The sequence below is a fragment of the Stegodyphus dumicola genome, chromosome 8, assembly GCF_044657685.1.
Source record: "Stegodyphus dumicola isolate Sdum_Otavi_A_Nest chromosome 8, ASM4465768v1".
In the NCBI taxonomy this organism is placed as follows: domain Eukaryota; kingdom Metazoa; phylum Arthropoda; class Arachnida; order Araneae; family Eresidae; genus Stegodyphus; species Stegodyphus dumicola.
The window spans coordinates 138,967,741-138,989,747 of NC_140775.1; the positions used below are offsets into that span (position 1 = coordinate 138,967,741).

The 22,007-nt window shown below is 35.4% G+C and overlaps 1 protein-coding gene across 1 annotated transcript in view; it reads left to right on the forward strand.

The window, feature by feature from the left end:
• The first annotated feature begins 7,209 nt into the window (after positions 1–7,209).
• RpL4 (ribosomal protein L4) overlaps positions 7,210–22,007 on the forward strand; it is a 42,204-nt gene continuing 27,406 nt past the window's right edge. The window contains exon 1 of the mRNA XM_035374257.2: positions 7,210–7,362. Within this exon, the coding sequence (XP_035230148.1) occupies positions 7,360–7,362 (3 nt within the window). The 5' untranslated portion in view covers positions 7,210–7,359. The remainder of the gene's footprint in view (positions 7,363–22,007) is intronic.

Here is a 22,007-nt window from a genome sequence, read left to right on the forward strand (position 1 = left end):
GGGACGATAAGTCATCGTAATGGACAGGAGCGAGAAAAATCATGGATCCGCATAAGGTTAAATCGCAAGTGATGTAGCCCAGTTCTTTCAAGATGAAACATATATCTCCCGTCTTTGGATCATAACAGTGAAAGTATTCCATGTCCAGAACAATGTAGGAATCTTTGAGAGGTTTGGTACTCAAAATGTCCATCTTCTTCAATTGAGGAAAAAAAGAAAACAAAATTCTCTCTCTCTCTCGCTGTGTGTCCTGAAGGAAAAAATGGATAGCGTTCTCTCGCCGTCTCCTCTTTTATATATAGAGAGAGAGAAGGTTGCACGTGACAGGTCGTATGAATTCTGGGAAAGGTCACATTCGTATATATATTTGTTTTTGAATAATATCGTGCGTATCTCAATACACATCCATCATCATAATAATAAAGGTCACTTTGGAAAGAAAAAGAAATAAAAAACATGGAACTCGTGCTCGACTTTGAAGGTTTCTACGATTCTCAAGGAGCCTTTATTGTGAAAGAATTGGCTTACGTCACATTGGACGGTACTTCTCGAGGGGTATTTGTTTTCAAACCCCCGTTTCCATGGCAAATGCTCACCGAGAAAGAAAAACGAACCGCTGTGTGGGCAAGTGATTATTATCACGGCTTGTCGTGGTACGAAGGAGAAATTCCGTACAGTTATTTTCCATGGGTGTTAACGATGTTGACGGAACCTTTTTCCATGATTTGGGTGCGAGGAGAAATGAAACGGCGGTTTTTAGAGAAATGGTTCATTTATTACATTGTATTGATCCCGAAATGTAATAAAGATCCATTTATTACATTTCGGGATCGACGCAAGAGATTCTCAAATACAATGGGATCGAACACATGAATTGTCCTAACCATACAAAAGGTTTTTTCCATTGCGCTCTACAAAAAGCAGTTCGGTATCATTATTATTTAGACACAGAGAAGAAATTCGCAAGGTCGATCCTGCACAATTCAATCTTGACAGAACTCATTCAAAAAAAAAAAAAAAATACATATATCACGTTACTTCTTCAACAGCATAGATGGTTCTGAAGCGAAACTTGGAATTTTGAAATAATAGATCAGAGAGAAATCATTCTTAAAAAAAATGGTAAAGTCTCGAATCGGCTGGGAGAAAAAAAATTTCTCAGAGCTGAAAAAAAAAAAAAAAAACTTTTGGTTAATTTTTATCATGTCTTTAGACATGATAAAAAATAATGACCCTCCCTTTTTGTCTGGGAAGGATGTCTCACCCTTTCTAAAAATAGACCATGACTCATCCTTTCTCTAATGGCAATCATTCCATGAATGAATCACGATTTGTTTTTCAAAAGAGTGAGACAACATTCCCAGATGAAAAGGGAAGGGGGTCGTTAATTTTTATCATGTCTAAGACATGATAAAAATTAACAAAAAGGTTTTTTTTTTTTTTTTTTTTTTTTGAGTTGTAGAATTTTTCTCAGCTCTGAAAATTTTTTTCCAGCCGACTCAAGACTTTACCATTTATATTTACGAATAGTCTTTGGATTATTTATTTATTTTCTTTTAAAAGAAAAATTCTGAGCTAGACCTATTTATTGGCTTAACATTCTGGTCATAGAAACAGTCTAGAATCTCATTTTATTTTTCGAGGCTAATGCACGGGTTCTCCAATCAAAAGGGTTACTATAAAGGGATTGGTTTGAATGCATATATCTGCAAATGTTGTAGGATTCTGTTGTTGAGAAGGGGGTATATTATTATTATTATTATTATTATTATTATTATTATTATTATGATTGTGGCAGATTCGTTTTCTACATGGAAGTCTAATCTCCTCCGAAGACCTTTTCTGGGGATCGTCGATAGATGGTTTTTCAATAGGAATCGTTTCCCTCGGATCCTCAAGAGATAGAGGGGGGTCCTGTCTTGAGACATGAAGCGGTCTCTCCTCCTCCTCCTCCTCGAGAAGTCTTGAGAAAGGGAGAGGATTTTCGGTTCCCTTATTCTTGAGGGGTCTTGACAAATTGAGAGGTCCCTCCTCTTCGAAAGAGAGAGAAGTTTTGGTTCCCTTATCCTCGAGGGGTTTTGACAAATCGAGAGGTCCCTCATTTTCGAGGGGTCTTAATAAATGGAGAGGTTTTTCATCTTCGATGGGTCTTGAGAAAGGGAGAGGTTTTTCATCTTCGAGGAGGTTTGACAATGGGAGAAATCTCTCCTTCTCGAGGGGTCTCTCTTCCTCAAGGGGTTTTGAGGAAGGGAGAGGTTTTTCATCCTCGACGGGTTTTGACAAACTGAGAGGAATCTGAACAGGCTTCTCCTCATCCCCATCATTATCGAGGAGGATGAGGATAGGGTTTTGGAAAGGTTTTTTCTGTTTCTTCTGAACAGGCTCCTCTTGATGCTCGGGGAGAGGGATGGGGTAGTTGTTCCACCATTCTATTTTTTCTTGCTCGAGAATTTTTTCAAAAGTCGTGGCCTCTCTATGATGAGACGAAGGAGGAGAGTCCTCGAGAAGAATATAATAGGTTTTCTTCCCAGTCTTCTCGATCGAGAGAGGTTCGTGCAAACATTTGTGCAACCATTCACTAAAATGAACGAGAATCCCTTTTGTCTTCTCAAGACGATCCATAATCCTATTCATTTGCGAGACGGTTAGAAAGCGGGACGTGTAAAAATATTTGGCTCGTTTCATTAACAAAATTTGTGCATCCAAAGGTGGAATGTCACGAGCCATCAATACGTTTTCGTCGGATAAAAATTCGTCCCGCATCTTTTGATAACTCCCCACGGTATAATAACCCGCACATTTTGAAAAATCGGAGGCTTTCAGGTAAACGACTCCTTGGATGATATAAAAGGAAAGATCAACATATTTATATTTGAAAGGAATACACGTAGTGAGCTGGGGATGCCTCCTCATGATCCACTTGGACAAAAATACGACTTTGGGGCTCTCCCATTTTATTTATAGAGAGATAGAGAGTGTGACCTTCCCTTCCCTCCTCCTCCTCCTCTCTCTCTGCTTCCTCTATCTCTGGACGTCCTTGGATTGGAAAGGTTGATTTTGAAAAAAAAAGAAGGTCATGGTTGGATAATTTTTTGTTTATTAAATTATTACTTTCACTTCCTCATTCCCACACACATTCATCTTTTTAAGAAAAGAAAAAGAGGTCATGGAGATAAGATTTCTTGGAAAGAAGAGAGAGAGAAACAAAAAAAAACAAATAAATCGGACGTCATAGAGCCTCTATGTGTGTCTGTGTGTGTCTATATAGATATATAAAAAGACGAGAGTACTGGGCGAGATCATTTCTTTTCCATTGGGAGCCATATCGCTATTAGACGTTTTTCCAACTCAACGGATTTCGAACGGGGTGGATTTGAAGACGCTAAAGCAAATCTCCAACTTGAAAATTTTTTTGGCGTGTCATTGTGCGACATTTATTCCGCATTTACCACCTCATCAAGCGATCGTTTCTTTCAACCAAGATGTCGAATCCTCCAACCTGCTCGTTCAGAATATATACAGAAATTTATTCGAATCGCAACAAACGAAAGAGGAATCTCCCTTCTCTTGGAATCGGATGGATCGAGCTTTGAGACGGCCCATTCAAACAGACCGGCGATATACAGATCCGCGCACGAGTTTTCGGTGGAAGAATATTTTTCTCACGAAACGATATTTTACGTTTGGAGTGAGAACGACGGCTGAGGACGAAGTTCATATTGTTCAAACCACAGCCGCTCCTTTCGCCTATTACGAATCATCGTCCCCCAATCTGAAGGAAAGAAGTTTTAAAGTCAGCGACAGGATGAAATATAAGAAATATATTCTAAGACCTTTTCAAAACTATGTCGTTCCCCCGAAAACGCAATATCTCATCGTCACGACCCAGAAGAGTCTCTTTCTCGTCGATCGGTGCTCGTACTCGCTTTGGAAACAATTGAAAGAGGAGATTTCTTTCCAATCGCCGATGATGTTTCAAGAAAAAGAAGAAGAAAACCCTCCGCCACCTTTACCCATCCTTTCCTTAGATGATAAGAGGAGCTGGTCCAAACCGTTATTTCCCGAAACAAAATCGACCCGGCAACGGAATGAAATTGAAGTCATCACAATTGAAGATGAGGAGGAAGAAAAAAAATTACCTCTTAAAAAACGGTCGACTTACCGGAACCTACCTGGCGTGCAAGATCCGCTTCAGAATCCAGAAGCTTCTTCTTCTTCTTCTTCTTCCCCGACTTGTTCAAACAGGCAACCTCTTTCGGACTCCTCACAGACAGAACCTCTTCCAGTATCCTCTTCTTCTTCTTCTTCTTCTTCTCCAACCTGTCCCGACATCGTAGAGGTAGAATGTCAGACGGGTCCACAAGCTTCAAAAAGTCCCGACATCGTAGAGGTAGAATGTCAGCCGGATCCACAAGTTCCAACAGGTCCAGAAATCATGGAGGCAGAATCACAGCCGGGTTCACAAGTTCCAACGGGTCCAGAAATCATGGAGGTAGAATTTCAGCCGGGTAAACAAGTTCCAACGGGTCCAGAAATCATGGAGGTAGAATCGCAGCCGGGTCCAGACATCCTAGATCCCTCCGCTCATCCCAAAGAGACTCCAAGTGTTTCAAGACAGCCTTGTGAGGATCCAGCCCTTCCCGTATGGAATGATTATATGGACTTACAAAATTTGGTGCAACAGGAAGGAGAAGAAAATAATCATACGGATGGGTGGGTCAAAGACTGTTTAGATCATTTAACCTCGAATGAAATTGAACTGTTATGGAATTGCATTTCTGAAATCACATCGGAAATGGGATAAAAACCAAAACAAAAAAAAACAATTTTTTTAATAACAAATGGGAGGAGGGTCATGATGTCAATTTAAAAAAAAATATTATATAGAGTCCAATCTTGGTGGTTCACTTCAGTTTTCCAGCATGAGGTGATCCACGTTTCCCGAAATATGGATCCCATTCCAAGAGAGATTGTGTAGAGCCTTCACTTCAGTTCTGTTTTTTTTTCTACCAAGAGGAGAGGGTCCCCAAAGGGCTACCCATGTCCAAAGAGAGAAAGTGTAGAGCGTTCATTTCAGTTTTTTTTCCAAGTTTAGGGGAGGGAGGTCTCAAAATGACACCCCCTCCCCATTTTCAAAGAGAGATGGTGTAGAGCGTTCATTTCTGGTTTTTTCCAAAGTTAGGGAGTTTTCAAATGGCTACCCATTTCAGAGAAAGAGAGAGAGAGAAGGTGTAGAGCGTTCATTTCAGTTTTCCAACATTAGAAGGTCCCAAAATACCTTCTGAATTCAAAGAGAGATCGTGTAGAGCGTTCATTTCCAGTTCTCCAAGATCAAAAGAAGAGGGTCCGCTTTTCCCAAAAGGGCTTTCCGTATTCAGAGACAGCGAAATGCAGACTTCAGTTTTTCTCCCTCCCCAAGAATAGAGGGTCCCAAAATGGCTTCCCATTTCAAAGAGAGAGGGAGAGGCGTTCATTTCCATTCTCCAAGATAGGGTCGTCTGCTTTTTCCCAAAATGGCTTCCCAATTCAAAGAGAGAGAGAGAGAGTAAAAGGGTGTGTAGAGCGGTCATGTTCATTCTCCAACATAGGGTCGTCAGCTTTTTCTCAAAATGGCATCTCCCCATTCAAAAAGAGATCGTAACCAATTTTTTCCAGTTTTTTCCAAGATGGGGGGGAGAAGAAAACCTAGGATGGAATAACACGACACACAGAGAGAAAGAGAAAAAAAACGCCATCTTGTCATTTTCTGATAGGGTACCGGTGTTCGAATACTTTTGTGACCGACTGTACAGCACAGAACAGGGGCACAGTGCTGTTCCTTTAAAGAACAAGAAGACAACAGTCGTGATGTTAGGAGGCAAGTGAACTAAGACAAAACTGAGTTCAAAATTTTGTTCTGACATCGGTTTAGGAGTTGCTAATTCGAACGTTGATTCCAACTTGTGATTTTTTGCATATCATGTTGCTAAAAATGAAAGCGCTGCTGCTAGTTTTAATGGCCTAAAGTTTTTCTTAGAGTTTAGATAATCTCGAATATTGGTATTGCTGAAAAAATGAATCATTTTTAAAAATGCCTTGGTTATTTTCTCACCAGTACGACAGCTTTTCCTTTATGTTCTTAGTTGGAAATGTTTTTCGTATGTGACACATACTTCAGTCTTTACAAATTTTTCTTCAACTTACTCCCTTTTATGTAGTTTAGTATATCTATTTCTATTTCGCTGAGATATATTCGCTGAGATATATTATTTCTCAATGGAGATAGGTCTTAGGACCAAGCACTCCGGTGTTTGACACCGCTTGTAGATATACTCTCTGGGTAATGGTGTACTCACCAAGAACCTAGGCACGAAGCCTAACCACTAATCGAACAATTAGACATTCTTAATCAATGCATAAAATATTGAAAATTAAAATATAAGTTTTTCTAAGATTCTTTTGATGATTATTTATAAGAATAGAGTAAAAGATAATAATTTGTGATGAGTATGGTAGTATGCTTTTAATCCAGAAAGCCGCCGAACTGGTGTGGATACTGAAAGCATAATAGAAAAGCGTAGGTAATCTACGAGTACTTTGGTGCTTTTTAACGGTTAGTGCATAGAAGGAGAAATAAGATTAAATATAGATAAATATGAAACTTGTACAAACTAGCTCACAATAATATATCTAAATAATGAAAGGTAAATACAGTGAATATTGAATATGCAATTAGTAAATGAACACAGGTAAAGCAGAAATTAGCAGAGATAACACACATACATAGACGGAACTTAATCATTTTCCGTATTCAGAGTTGCTATAGGTCTTTTAGATTTCATAGGATTGTTAACATCATATAGACATATTTTCACAGCAGAGTTGTCAACCAGTTTTTGTCGTTCATAAAAGTTGTTTGCGATTCGGTAGTAACAAGTTCTTAATAATTCCATTTTCAGTTCTTGGTGAATTCTATTGTTTCTTACATACCATGGAGAGTTCTTGGCGCAGAATTTAGTTCTGATCCGTCTGGAGTTTTTTTCCTCTTTGAGAGACATGAATACAGGACATGCATAAGATAGCAATGGACGCAAGATGGACTTGTAAATGCACTTGTACATATATATATATATGTAACTTGTTGTCTATAAGTAGAACACTGCACTCGTAGACAGAAGCTTAGCAACTCCATTTTCGGATGTGTGAGATTAAATCACGATACTGTTTTTTATCTGCCACGAAGCTAACTTGTGAAAGCGTCACCTAGAAGTGAATCGAATCGCGTATATCAGGATGTAGTCACCTAAACTTGATAACCGAAGTATACACGTTGAAAATTTCGTGCGTTAGGGGAAGTAAGCGTGTGGTACAGGCAAGAAAATGGTAAGCTAGTAATTTTTGTAGTTTGCATGCTTCAACTTCATTATAAGTGGTTTCCCAAATGTTCCATTTGTATAAGATCTCTCGAAATTCTAAAAATATTTTGATCATGAAACTTTAAACGGTGTTTGTTGTTAACCCTAATGTGCACGAGATCTTGTAAAGACCGAGATTTTAGGTAATAATCCAAGCACTTTTTCTACATCAGAGTAAGAAGAATATTTTTATTTAACAAAAGAGTAAATTGAGAATGCACTCAAAAAATAGGACTAAAGCTAATTTTTTTGTTGATATGAAATATGATACTCGATAATTATTTACTGATTCGGTGTATTGGATTAATGAAACCATTTGTAGGTGTCGAAGATAGTAAATAATAATTATATATTAAAGTAACGAACTAATACAGGACTCAAGTGAAAAAAGTTATTTCATGTTTGGAAACACATATGGCAAAGTTAAATACTTCCAGTCTTTCATAGTCTATTTTTGAACCTTTCATGTAATCTTGCAAAAGTTTTGTTTATTATGAAGATAACATATTATATCTAAATTAAATTATGCTTCTGGAACCTACAAGCATTATATCTAAATGAATAGTTAAAAAGAAGGCGGGGGCACTATAGAGAACCCAATAAATGTAAACCCTGCCTGAAATGGCGTTAATAGTTCAAACTGTTAACCAACGGATTCGCTTGTTCAGAAGTAGCAACCATTCCTGTTACATTCTTTTATTTCCTAATGCTGTTCGTAATCCATTGAAAACGTGTTCACATTAAACAGATCAGCGGAGAATGTGATACCACTGATTAAGAAGCACTTGGCAAAAGGAACAATTATAACAGCTGATGAATAGTGGATATATTCATTCTTAGGCAGGCCTGGGTATTATGTGCATTAGCTTGTTAGTCATTTCACAAAATTGGTTAATCCAGCAACTGGGGCATGTCACACAGAATCAAAAACAACATCTGAAAGTAAAATTTAAAAAAATTGTCTTCATAAGGAAAAGTAGCTGATAAATTCTCAAATACCTGTTTTGGCTAAAAAATTGGTACTGTTTTGGGGTAAAGTGCAGAATCAACCACTGCTTTGCACGTTTCTCAAAAATCACCCGCCATATAAGTAGGCGATTCTGCATCAACCTGAAAATAACAAAGGAAAGAATTACACAAACTCGGTATCCATGTACACATCAACCCTTTTTCACTTAAAAAAAATATCAGAGAATTGCACAAACTTGCCATTGTGCACTCTCTTGATTTTGTCCGTGTACACATCGATACATGCCATATAAGTAGGTGATTCTGCCCTTTACTCCTGTTCCATTACCAGGACTGTCAAAAAATGTATGTATGTGTAGATGTGTTCATATACATATACACATTTCTGAATCCAGTCCTAATAACAGAAGAGTACACAGAAATGTAGGAAAATCAATGAAAAAGGACTGTATTTTAAAGTTAATTGATACAGTCAAAAGTCGTTAATCCGGACTCGTCGGGACTTCAGCGATTCCGGATTATAGATCATCAGTTAAAATCTGGTAAGATGGCATGGGATGGGAAAACCAAGAAAAGCCCATGTAGCCAGCCTGTTCGCGGCATTCTAACCTGAGACAACTACCAGTGTTCAACGACACTGGTAGGCCACTAGTAGGCCCGTGCACTTAATTGGAAAGTACAATTCATTATGTAAACAGATATGAAGTTGATAATCAGTTGTGCACTGTTTTAAGGGGTAGAGTAGACTTTAAGGTACCCCTTGTATTATGGCGAAGTTGTTTGATTTATCACCAAGTTGTTGTTTAATTTATGGTAGCCTGAGTAGTTGAACGTTATGGAAACCCTATTGTGGCATAATCGGGTGCATGATTCTGGGCAATTTTGAATCATGGGATGTTTTGTAAGCGTTTTTGTGGTATGTTTTAAAACCATTTAGATGGATTTGAATGGGTTTGTAGGAAGAAAGGTTCAGATGGTCACTATGCGAAGTGTTCGATCAGAGAGTACCTGGTTTGAAAAAGTCATTTGAGTATGATTGATATTTTGATGTTTACGTGGCTCTGAGTGTATGAAGCGAACTTGAAAATCATGCTAAGTGAATATTTGCTTTTGGTAGTGTTTAAATGTATAACATGTTTTTCCTTTTTTATGTTATTTTATTGTTTGCTTTAAAATGTATTTTATTGAGATTACGTATTTTTTGTTTGCCTATATTGTAGACTTTGGTGCTCCTTTGACTTTTTAAGTGAAAATATATCAATGTGTACATGGACAAAGTAAAGGGAGTATGCAATGCAAGTTTGTGCAATTCTGGGATTTTTTTAAGTGAAAATAGGTCTACGTGTACATGAATAAAGTTAAAAGAGTGTGCAATGCCATTTTTGTGCAATTCGGGGATTTTTTTTTTAAGTAAAAATAGGTCGACGTGTACATGGCTAAAGTCAAAGGAGTGCACAGTGCCATTTTTGTGCAATTTGGGAGTTTTTTTTTTAAGTGGAAATAAGTCGATGTATACATGGATACCGGGTTTGTTCAATTGTCTTGTTATTTTGGCTTTGTGTAGCGGCAATTTTTGCGCAACTCAAAATAACGAGTCAAAGAATTGCGCAAAATAGGTATCCATGTACGGCAAGTTTCGCCAAGGGGTGCCCTAAACTATACTTTTACCGTTTCAAGTAATCGTATGTTATTAAATGTACAGCTGTTACATTTCTTATTATTTATTAGTCATGGTTATATTACGTAGATCTTACATATGATATAATTATGAATTAACCCAATAACAAAGTGTGTACACTCATTAGTACTCAAATGCTCATCAATTATTTTTCAACTGATTATTACATATCCATAATAATTTGCAAAGAACTGATGACTATAGTTGCTGCCAATTACTTCGAATAAAAAATAAAAGTAACTTCAAATAAACTTTTTGGAAATGTTCATTTTTGTATTCATACATACATATATATATAAACATCTAATAAGTCATATATTTACATACAGATAAAGATGCGATAGTTTAGAAGTTGTTAATATATATTTACAGTCAAAAGTCGTTAATCCGGACTCGTCGGGCCTTCGGCGATTCCGGATTATCGATTTTTCCGGATTAGATCATCAGTTTAAATCTTGTAAGATGGCATGCAGAAATTCTAAAATTAAAAATATGAAACCGTAATTTATGAAATGAAGAACAATTATGATCTAAAAGGTATCTAAATTTACAAAAAAAAAAGCTTAATATTTATTTGTTTACTTTATTAAACATTTCTTTCAATGTAAGTTGTTTAAGTTGCTTCGTTTTATGTGATAATACTTTCTCTTTAATTCTATAAACAGACATAATTTCTTGTTCAGTTACAAAGTTCCGCTGTTCAAGTCCCGTTAATTGCTGTGCCGAGAATACCAACTAACTTGTTAATCGAAATTTTTTCGTTTTCACTAACCTCTCTGTCACATTCTTCATGTCTTTATCCATTTTTTGCAGCAATTCCACTTTTTGTTTGTTGGACATCGAAACATACTTTCGTTTTGTAGATCCTTTGGAAGTTCCAGCATAGGAAATTCTATTTGACATAATCGAAAGTTCAAGTTTACTTTTATAAAATTGCTCTTACAGTCTGCAAAAAATAATAAGCGGGATCTAATTCGAAGATTAAGGAACAACGCAATCATTAACATTAACTGAAATACAGGGTGATTATAATTAAAGTTTAAGTTTCAAAACGCTATAAAAAAAGAACCACTCATGGAAATGACGTCAAATTTGAAAGGAATGTTATTGAAGAAGGCGGAAAGCATATGGCAGAAGAAAAAATTTAATTTCAAAAGTTAGCAACAGATGGCACTGCAAGCGGAAGAAGACGTAAATTAAAATTTTAGTTAAATTTCAGTGTTATAAAGCCGCCAGGTACTAGGCTGTTCCTCATTTCGCGTCTCAGACGTTCGCCATGGGTGTTTCACTGCAGGATCACATCTGCTGGTAAAGCTGTATTACAAGAATGATGATTGTGCAAGAGTAGCTCTGTAAAAATTCAGGACACTGAAGGGTATAAAAGAAGGCGTTGGTCCAATGAGTGTCGTAGGTCTAAAGAAAATGATGCAAAAATTCGAAACGACAGGTTCGTTTGATGTGCAGTCTGGTAGAGGGAGAAAATGAGTGCATTCGACGGTAGTTGAAGAAGTGGCCACAGCATTACAAGAGGGGTCGGCCGGTGGTGTGCAACCGTGCAGTGCACGAGAAATTGCCTGAACATTGGACAGGCCTACGAGCGCGGTGCTGAAGATTGTACGAAACATCCTGCAATGCTATCCGTACAAAATTGGCCATGTGCAGGAGTTGCTTCCGTCTGACTTGACAGCTAGGGAGACTTTTGCGTTAGAATTCCTGGCTCGCATGGAAGTGGATAATGAATGGCCGTGGAAAATTGTGTGGACAGATGAAGCCCATTTCCATCTGATAGGATACGTGAATACCCAGAATTGTCGAATATGGGCAGCAGAAAATCCACTGGCAACGCACCCCGTACCACTTCATCCTGAAAAGGTCACGGTATGGTGTGGCTTTACGGCATCATTCATCCTACAACCATATTTTTTCGAGCAGACGGGTGCTTCCGGTCCTGTTATCGCAACCGTCACTGGTCAGAGGTATGCATCGATTTTGCGCAACCACGTGATTCCAGCTCTGCAACAGCGTAGACGTGTGGATGAAATCATTTTATGCAAGATGGCGCTCCTCCGCACATTGCACATCCCGTGAAGCAGCTGCTGAGGCGCCATTTCGGAAATGCTCAAATTATCAGCCGTCATTTCCCTACAGCCTGGCCGTCCCGATCGCCTGATCTTACTCCGTGTGATTTCTGGCTGAGGGGATATCTGAAGGATGTTGTGTTCCGTGCTCCAACTGCAAATTTAGCGGAATTAAAGGCACGCATTTCGCAACACATTCCGAACTGCTTTGATGAATGGTTCTTATGCGGTATGTCGCCGCAAAACTCTTGAAACCGATTTGTCCCTTTCAATGTGATATGTACAGTCATGCAAATAAAATTATTCAACAATTCTAATTTGTCAATGCGTTTTAATGTGTAACTTCCACCTTAACCCGTTGTTTTACGAATCATTTCTCGTTTCTCGTCGTGATTCTCCCGCTTACAGCGCCATCTGTTGCTAACTTTTGAAACTAAATTTTTTCTTCTGCCATACGCTTTCTGCCTTCTTCAATAACATTCCTTTCAAATTTCGCATCATTTCCATCAGTGGTTCTTTTTTTATAGCGTTTTGAAACTTAAACTTTAATTATAATCACCCTGTAGATAATTAGATAATTTTAGCTTACACAGTCCGTTATACATTAAACGCGTGAAAACGTATTCTGCACTTGCGCACACCCATATGCGCAGTAGTCAAGGTCTTACGCGCGTGCGCAGAAAGTTTTTAGCTTTGAAGTCCGGATTATGGGTGTCCGAATTAACGACTTTTGACTGTATTAGTATTAATGTAATGAATAAAATTTATATTAATGAATGTATATACAAATCGTTTTCATCATGAATAATAATAAATCCATAAATTTCCAATTTTTCAATATGTAGCATTTACAATCAAAGTATAGTTTCTAATGTATTTATAATCCAAAAAGTATTTCATTAATAGCATGAAAATAATAGACAACTTTAATGAGTATTCTCATTATTACATAGGCTATGCTTTTCTTTTTTATGCATCTTTTATGCTGTTTAAAATGTGTCGCTGATTATGCAATTAACAATTTAAAAGATAAGTAATTAGGAGAAAAGCCACACATATACAAACGGATTAAAAAAAATTATTATATAAGTAATAATACATGATCAGCACGAAATACGACAAATTTGACGAACTTTTGGCGATGAACAATTTGTAAACAAATCCGAACTGCTAGAACGTCATAAAATACTGTCAACTCTGAAATTTCCACGATTATATATTTAATGAATATATAAACATTTTAAAAATAACTTACAACAAAACAGCAATAATTAAATCGGCCTCTATTTCCACCGTCCATAACTTCACAGTAAGAGCCATCGCCATATTGAAAGTTACAGTTATCCTTCAGAAGCAGAACTTTCGTCTGATTGGTTGAACTTTCGAAGCACGTCTCCAGCCGGAACATTTTCGGAAAAGTTTTAAAATGTTGCTCGTAGCCGGGACATGTTCCTCCTAGCTAGACAAAACATTTCTCGGAAGCCTCCCGCTTAAAGCAGTCCTTCTAGAATCTTGTTTCTCGGGATTGTCCAGGGTAAGCGCACACGTCCCTAGAAGTGATAGCCAAGATTTAAAGTCAGCACCTTAAGCCAGATCTTAATTCAGCTCTTTACCTATTGTGTCATCATCATACCTCACTTAAGACAGATTGTGCTGAGTGATACTCAAATAGCTTAGCCCTTCCCTACAAGAAAAGTTTAACTTAAGTCATTTTTTGAAAAAAAAAATCTGTTAGTGGAATACTTTTAAGGAAGCTAGCATATTTTTATTTTTTAATGCACCATTTAATGAAAAGGTCATTAAAATGCACTGGTTCCTGAAATCACTACTGCAGCCGTTATGTGTCGTTTCTACTTTTGTTCTGTCAGACATTGAAGAACTTCTAAAATGCTCTGGTATCTGAAAATGGCAATACAGTAACTGTCGGCCCTTGTTAATGTGAAATTCTTGAATAGAATCTTGCCCTATCCAGTTACAGTGTAGCTAATTATTGCTAAATTTTTTTAACTCAGTTGAGAATTTTAGGACTTCCATGGAATCAAGTCAGTGCATGACAAATGATATTTTACATACGATATTCTAATTTGAGATAAATTTATATGAATTCTGTAATAAACATTCATGTGTATCTAAATTAATCCCTGTAATGGTCCTAATGAAGAATGCTTTTCTGCATAAAACATATGTCTTAAAATCATTCTTATACGAGGCGTATTCGGAAACTTAAGTACCATTTTGAAGAAAAAAAAATTGTAAAACAATTTTTTCGAATCCAATTTTATTTTTACATGAAAATACATCTATTTGACTATTTGTCATCTTAAACTATTTGTCAACATAGTGTCCGCCAATGATCAAACACTTGTCATAGTGGGTGACCAGTTTTTGTATACCATCGTCAAAGAAACTTCCTGCCAGTTTCGGGAACACAGTTTGCAATAATTCAAGCGGTCAGACACAATTTCGAACAAAACAGTACGTGAAATTTGTGGAAATGCCTCTGAAAGAGTTGTCATTGTGAAGCGTTTGTTCTCTGTTCTCGTGAATTGCTTCAACTTTCCTTACCAAATCATCGGTGACAACAGAAGGCTGAACACTCCGAGCCTCGGCGTGGACATTTGTTCGACTTGCATTAAACATTCTTACCCACTTTCTCACCATTCCATCACTTATTGCGTATTCACCATAAACTTCTGTCACTTGACGATAAATTTGGGCCGGTTTAACATTCCTCGCGTTCAAAAACTTAATCACAGCACGAATCTCACAGTCAGCGGGAGAACTAATTGTCTTAAACATTTTTAATGTGCATAGCAAACTGAAAACACAACATAGAGCTACCAAAATGGTGACAATTGAAAGTCAGTGAACAAGAAAGACTAGTGCGCATGTGCGGGACGCCTACTACAGCGCTGCGACGGCGCTAGAATGAAACGGTACTTAGTTTCCGAATATGCTACGTATGTGTAGCCAAAGTACAAAGTCCGTAATCCGGACTCTTCGGCGATTCCAGATTAAGGGTTTTTCTGGATTATAGATCATCAATTTAAATCTGGTAAGATGGCATGCAGAAATTATACAATTAAAAATATGAAACCGTAATTTATGAAATAAAGAGCAATTATGATCTAAAGGGTATCAAAATTTACAAAAAAAGCTTAATATTTAGTTGTTTACTTTATTAAACATTTCTTTCAGTGTAAGTTGTTTAAGTTGCTTCGTTTTTTGTGCTAAATGCGCATGCGTAAACCATACAAGAAAAAGTTTGTGGCTTTGAGGTTTGGATTATAAATCATTCCGTATAATGGACATCCAGATTACAGACTTTGTAGTGTATTAATATAAGGGTTTTGTTTTAAAAGGAAGTGTGAATTAAGTTTTAGTTAAAATACGTAAAATTAAACTAATAATTAAGTACAGTCATTTAACCTGACTTGGCCAGTAGTAAAAAGTCATGAGTAAAGGTACTTTCATATTAATGCAAACTCCTTGGTGCAGTTTTTTTTTTTTTTTTTTTTTTTTTTTTTTTAAGAAAAGGTAAAAGTTAGTTACTGTAGGAAAATTGGCAACTTTCGTGACATTCTTAAGTTCGGAAACTATCGACTTTTATTTTAAGTCAGCAAACATTGCCAACATACCAAAAGTAAACACACTATAGAAATTTTGATACAAATTTTAATTGTTAAATAAGGATTATAAGATACGTTTAAAAGATGCTTGCATTTCTCCAAATTTTTCCTGTGTTTCTCCTCATATGCACAATCATCTGTTTTCACAATCTCATTCTAACATGCTGGTTATTTGCTAATGCATTTCGTCATTAATTTTTTTATCAATTTTGTGGCAAAATACTATATTCCTTCAGAAATTTATTTTACCACAGCTTCTTCCTTTGCTGTCAGATTCCATAAGATATATTTTAAATTTAACTTAAGGCAAAAAATATGCTTTATCTATAAAACTGTGGGAGTTTTGAATGAACAAAAAATATTTACAAAAATGACGATGTCGCTTGACTAAATAATTGTTACATGCATGGTTGCGTGAAGGATAGTTATGCACACGGGTGCCAGAGTTTGGCACAGTCTGAAAATTCGGCAACTTCTGCTAAGGTGGTTGAGATAATACATAAGTACTTAAGTAAGCAGCATTTGTATTTTATTGTTAACCTAGATTCTGTCAGCATGAGTCCAGTCATTAGTCTGCTTGCTCACTTTCTTGACCTCAGTATGAAGTTGTATTTGCCAGTGAATTGATGTTATGTGTGTTTGGTTTGTAGAGGTAAATTTCTTAAGTTGTTAGATAAGGAAAGCTTGAATGGCGACCAAATATTTAGGTGTGATTAGTGGGGACCAAATTACAAAATGCTACCTGCTAAAATTCACAAATTAAAGGACCAGTAATAATTTTTGCCTGTAGTATTTTATTAAGTTCTAGTTTCTCTTGAAAGTTAATAAAAAATTTGGGTACTTTTCCGTTTGGCCGGCGCAAGCGATAAAGTCGCCGAAAATGGTAGAACTGATGCCAAAGTGAATATCTTCGCTGATAACCTATCACGGCACTTTTTCAAAACAAGTCGCTGAGATTTATTATCAGATTTACCTTTTTTTTTTTTTTTTTTTTTTTTTTTTTCCAATATTGGCATACAGTTACATAGAATTTTTTAAATTATAATATTGAAATAATTCTTGCATTTAAACTCGTATTCCATACTGAGATTTAACTTGAAATTAATGTAGATAATTCCTGAGAAAATCAGATTTTTGTAGCGTATTTTACGTGAGATGAGATCGTTTGGGATCACGTGATATTAAACTGCGAATCAAGAGGTTATACCATGAAAGCATAGTAAATCTTTAATTTAACGTCTTTAAATTCTAAAATTAACGTCTTTTACAAATATGTCAAAAATGGATGAAAAACCAATGAAAGTTTGGGATTTGCCCAGGACAGAGGAAGAATCCGTCAGATTCTTTCAAGCGAAAGGCGTTTTGCCTAACATTGCTATTTGTGAAAATAATCATGAAATGAAATTATATTTCGGAGACGAAATTCAATGGCATTGCAACCTTTCAACTTGCCGCAGTAAAAGAAGTATACGGAAAGGCACATGGTTTGAATCATCGGGATTGAGTTTCTTGAAGTGTTTAAGATTCATTTATGGTTGGAGTGAAGAATTAACTTCAGTTAAATGGTGTGAAAAGCAGTTGGAAATCAGTCACGGAACAGTTGTGGATTGGAATAACTACATGCGAGAGGTTTGTGTGGATTCTTTACTTAAACGTCAACAACGCAAAATAGGAGGCCCTGGTATGATCGTTGAAGTGGATGAAAGTATGTTCACGAAGCGCAAAAACAACGCGGGACGGATTTTACCACAACAGTGGATCTTTGGTGGAGTTTGTCGTGAAACAAACGAATGTTTCCTTGTGATGGTGCCAAACCGATCCATGAGTATTATATTAGAGGCAATGAATGAAAACATCGAAAAAGGAACTACAATATATTCCGATTCATGGAAATCATATTGCACTGAAAAACTGGAAGAGGAAAGTTTCGAACATTTCAAAGTGAACCATAAATACAATTTTGTAGATCCGGAAACTGGAACGCACACGCAAAAAATTGAAAGACTATGGGGAAGCGCAAAATAGCGGAATGAGAAACACAGAGGAACTGCTCGGCATCATCTGGAAAGTTACCTCGCCGAATTTATGTGGCGAAAGGACACAAAAGACCCATTTGAAAAAATTCTAAACGATATTAAAATGTTTATGCCTCCAAAATAAAAACAAAAATGTTTAAAATTCTTAGAATTAACATTTCTTAACATTTTTTTATGTGTATACTGTGCGTTGTCGCCAATAAGGTCTGCTTGGCGAGATTTGCGCTGGAGAAAGGGAAATGGCGAGGTTTGCGCCAGCGAAACGGAAAAGTACCAAAATTTGTTACGTATATATAATGATGTTTTAAATACATGGATGTTTTTATCTCAATAAAATACGTTCAGAAATGCCTTGTTTTATACAAAGCTAATTTTATATTCAGAGATATTTAAAAGTTTTTTGGGTAAATGATTCAGTATTAGGTACTTTTCCGTTTCGCCGACGCAAATCTCGCCAAGCAGGCTTTATTAGTGAAAACGCACAGTATACACATAAAAAATATTAACATATGTTAGTTCTAAGATATTTTTATTTGAAGGCATAAACATTTTAATATCGTTTAAAATTTTGTAAAAAGACATTAAGAATTAACTATGCTTTCATGGTACATATCAAGTGATCTCATCTCACGTAAACTATGCTACAAAAATCTAATTCTCTCAGTAATTATCTGCAGTAATTTCAAGTTAATTCTTAATTTGGAATACAAGCTTAAATGCAAGAAATATTTCAATTCGTTTAAAAAGCTTACTTAGAAATTATGCAAAACCGCAGTAATTTACTTCGCTAGTGCATTCTTATTAGAATTGATGAAGTTAACCCTTGACTTTGCCTTTTCTATATTTTCGCCTTCGGGTGAGCGGTGTGATTGCATCCTGCTTGACAAACTTACCGCAGATGGCCTTAGGGCATAAAATTGAACTTTATGGTAATAATTCTATGTAATTGTATGCCAGTATTGAAAGAAACAATCAATCTGATAAGAAATGGCTGCGACCTGTTTTGAAAATGAGGCGTAAAAGGTTACCAGTGAGGATATTCTGTTTGGCGACTTTATTGCTTGTGCCGTCAAAATGGAAAAGTACCCAGTATTATTTTAATTAATCTAAATTTTTGCTTTCAGTGATATTTGTTCATTAATTCATGTTCATTTTGTATGATAGGATTGTTATGTTTTCAATAAATTTATTACATTTATAATTGGTAATTTTTTAGCATTTGTTGCTGGTAAATCTTGCAGGAAATTTAATTGATCAGCCAATTGATATATGAATTAAAGTACATTAAAAATTTGGGGATACTCGGATAACCGGCACTTGTTAAACTTTCAATATAATCAAGTTTATATTAAAATAAAATGCTTATAAGACTGAAATTGTGTTCGGCAACTTGGGCGATACTCGCCATACAGTGGGAGGAGAGTTTAGGTTGCTAGTTTAGATCTTCACTACGCTAGGGAAAAGGGAAGGGATATTTTCTTTCTATATGTAAATACTTTGCTTTGGCTATCATGTGACTTTGCAGATGAAACGTCGTGCTGATCACTTAACTTTGTCAGCAGACGTGGTGCATACACTCATATGTTGTTTGTTGTTCCATATGATCATTTGCTATTTAATTATTTTATGAGAACAAAATATTATTATTTATTAGACTATTAAATATTAAAATCTATTAGACGTCTAAATACTAAAATCTATTAGACGTCTAAATACTATTAAAATCATAATTATTTAATTACCGGAGACGGGCTTCAAGTTGCCATAAACCTTTCGCTATACTAAAAAAATTTAGAAAATAAAATTACTATTAAAATTATTAATGATTTAAAAATTAAATAATTAAGTATTACCAAATTAGTTCATAATTATTTAAATAATATTAATAATTAATATTGGGCTCCCAGTTGCTGTTTAACCTTGTAAATTATTTTCTAAATAACTTAATGACCTGATAAATTAATTACCCCTATAATTACAACAAAGTAGATAACATGTGGTCTTTTTCTAAGTTATCGTTTGCTTGGGCACATTTTTTTAATTATTTAATATTTAAGTATATGGGTGTTATTTATTTATCTAGTTTTAATAAACAAATTAATTTCTGAATAAATTAATTGTACTCCTAATACGAATTACTTAGAATAAGAAAAGCACTCATGGGTTATTTGCTTAAGATGGTGGAAATCCGTTAGTCGAACTCCAAGACGAACTACCTGTGCGCAACAGTTTTACAGCTATCTCGCTAACAGACACTCTGTATCATACAACGAATTTTTTAATCCCTCCTAATCAAGTTTATATTGAAATAAAATGCTTATAAGACTGAAATGCTAATAAGTTAATGTAAAATATTAAAGAAACAATGTTCTGCTACTTTTCTATGTCAAGTATATTTCACTGATTATTTTAATTTGGGCAGTTTGGTGTATCAGTAAAAAATTTAAACTATTATACAAAACATGAGCAAAATTCTTTTACAGATAAACAAATAAAAGTTAATTAAATTTATATCATCAAATCTTTGAATAAGATTTATCTTCATAGATTTTTCTGCTGTGTTTTTACTCATGTTAGTTTTTAATGGCAATGAATATAGATATTGAAATTTTTGCATCACCATATTTGCAACAAATACATAACTGAAATATATTGTTAGAAATCTTCTTTCATAGCAGTTATGCAATTCAGGATTACATTTCTTTGTTTACCTACATGAAAACTGTTTTCGTATTTTAAGATGAAGGGGAAGAAATTCTGCTTCCAGGGTAATAAATTGAAAAGAGGCTGATTTTTGAAAACCTGTAAAAAACTGGTTTTTTTTTTTTTTTTTTTTTTTAGACAGATCTTATTTTGCTCCTGCTATATTTTTCGAAGTCATGGTTATGGTCAAGCTGCACTGTACTACTTGCTTTGTGGAATCCAATTTATTGCCGATTTAGTTATAAAATTCAGATACTTACCTTTTTATTCAGTTGATTTATAAAAACATTAAAGACACACATATAAAAAAAAAGGAACACTTTTATTGCACAGTCATCTATCAAATTAAATTTTTGCAAAAACTTTAATTATCAGAAAAAATCTGTTACTTATTAATGCAAAATTATGTTAACAAATAAAAATGTAGGTACTATTCGGTTTCGAGGGCCATAAAAAAATTGCAGTGAAAATGTATGCCTAAAAGCGACGAATCTAGCAAACGCGCCCATTTAACTGCGCACCAAATCTAGCATACGATTGCGTAAGTTTATATAGTTCTATATATCTTAAGATGCCATTGAAATACTAGTTTAATTTTTAAATTTTTTATATTCTATGGATTTAACAATTTGGGAATTGCCCATGACAAAAAGTCGGCAATAAAATTTTGGGTAAAGTGCAGAATCACCTACTGCTTGACGCGTTTTTAAGAATTGCGCATACTCGGTATCCATGTGCACATCGGCCTATTTTCACTTGAAAAAAATCCTAGAATTGCACAAAAATGGCACTGCGCACACCCTTAACTTTATCTATGTACACATCGACCTATTTTCTCTTAAAAAGTAAAAGAAAATTGACAAAAATCCAATTGTTTTAACCCTTGTGAAAAGCGGCAAACAAATAAGTGGTCAATTCTGCACTTTAGAGAATATTTTCAAAGAAAAGGCATCATTCATTATAGAAAATTAGGTTTGAACAACCAACGAGATGAAATTATGCTTTAGCGATAAGTCGGTAGCGAAATAGTGATGCAGGCATCCATTCAGTTATGTTTAGCAATTTTTATATAAATTTTATTAATTATTTTATTAATTTTATATAATTATTATAATTTTCTGAAATAGTTGTTTATTCTTATGCTTCCCATTCAGTCATGTTTAGGCTTTTTCATCTAAATTAACACATCAATCTTAAATAGTTATTTACTATTATACTTCCTTTCTTGCCGCAATTATTTTTGGCAGCATTGGCATCAACAATAGTTTGACTATTTTTTACGGCCCTCGAAACCGAATAGTACCAAAATGTATAATACATTTATATACACTTTTACTGTTTATGTTAGTAATTTTGATCAAACAAATTTTTCTACGAAATATCGATTATTAACTGGGAATTGATTTTTCGCGAAATGACGTAGGCGCGTAACCCCACGAACTTTGACCTCTGAACCTACATTATTTTGGTTCAGTGCTCTGTGTGTAACACTTCAAAAAGAATCACCTGCCAAAGCAAGT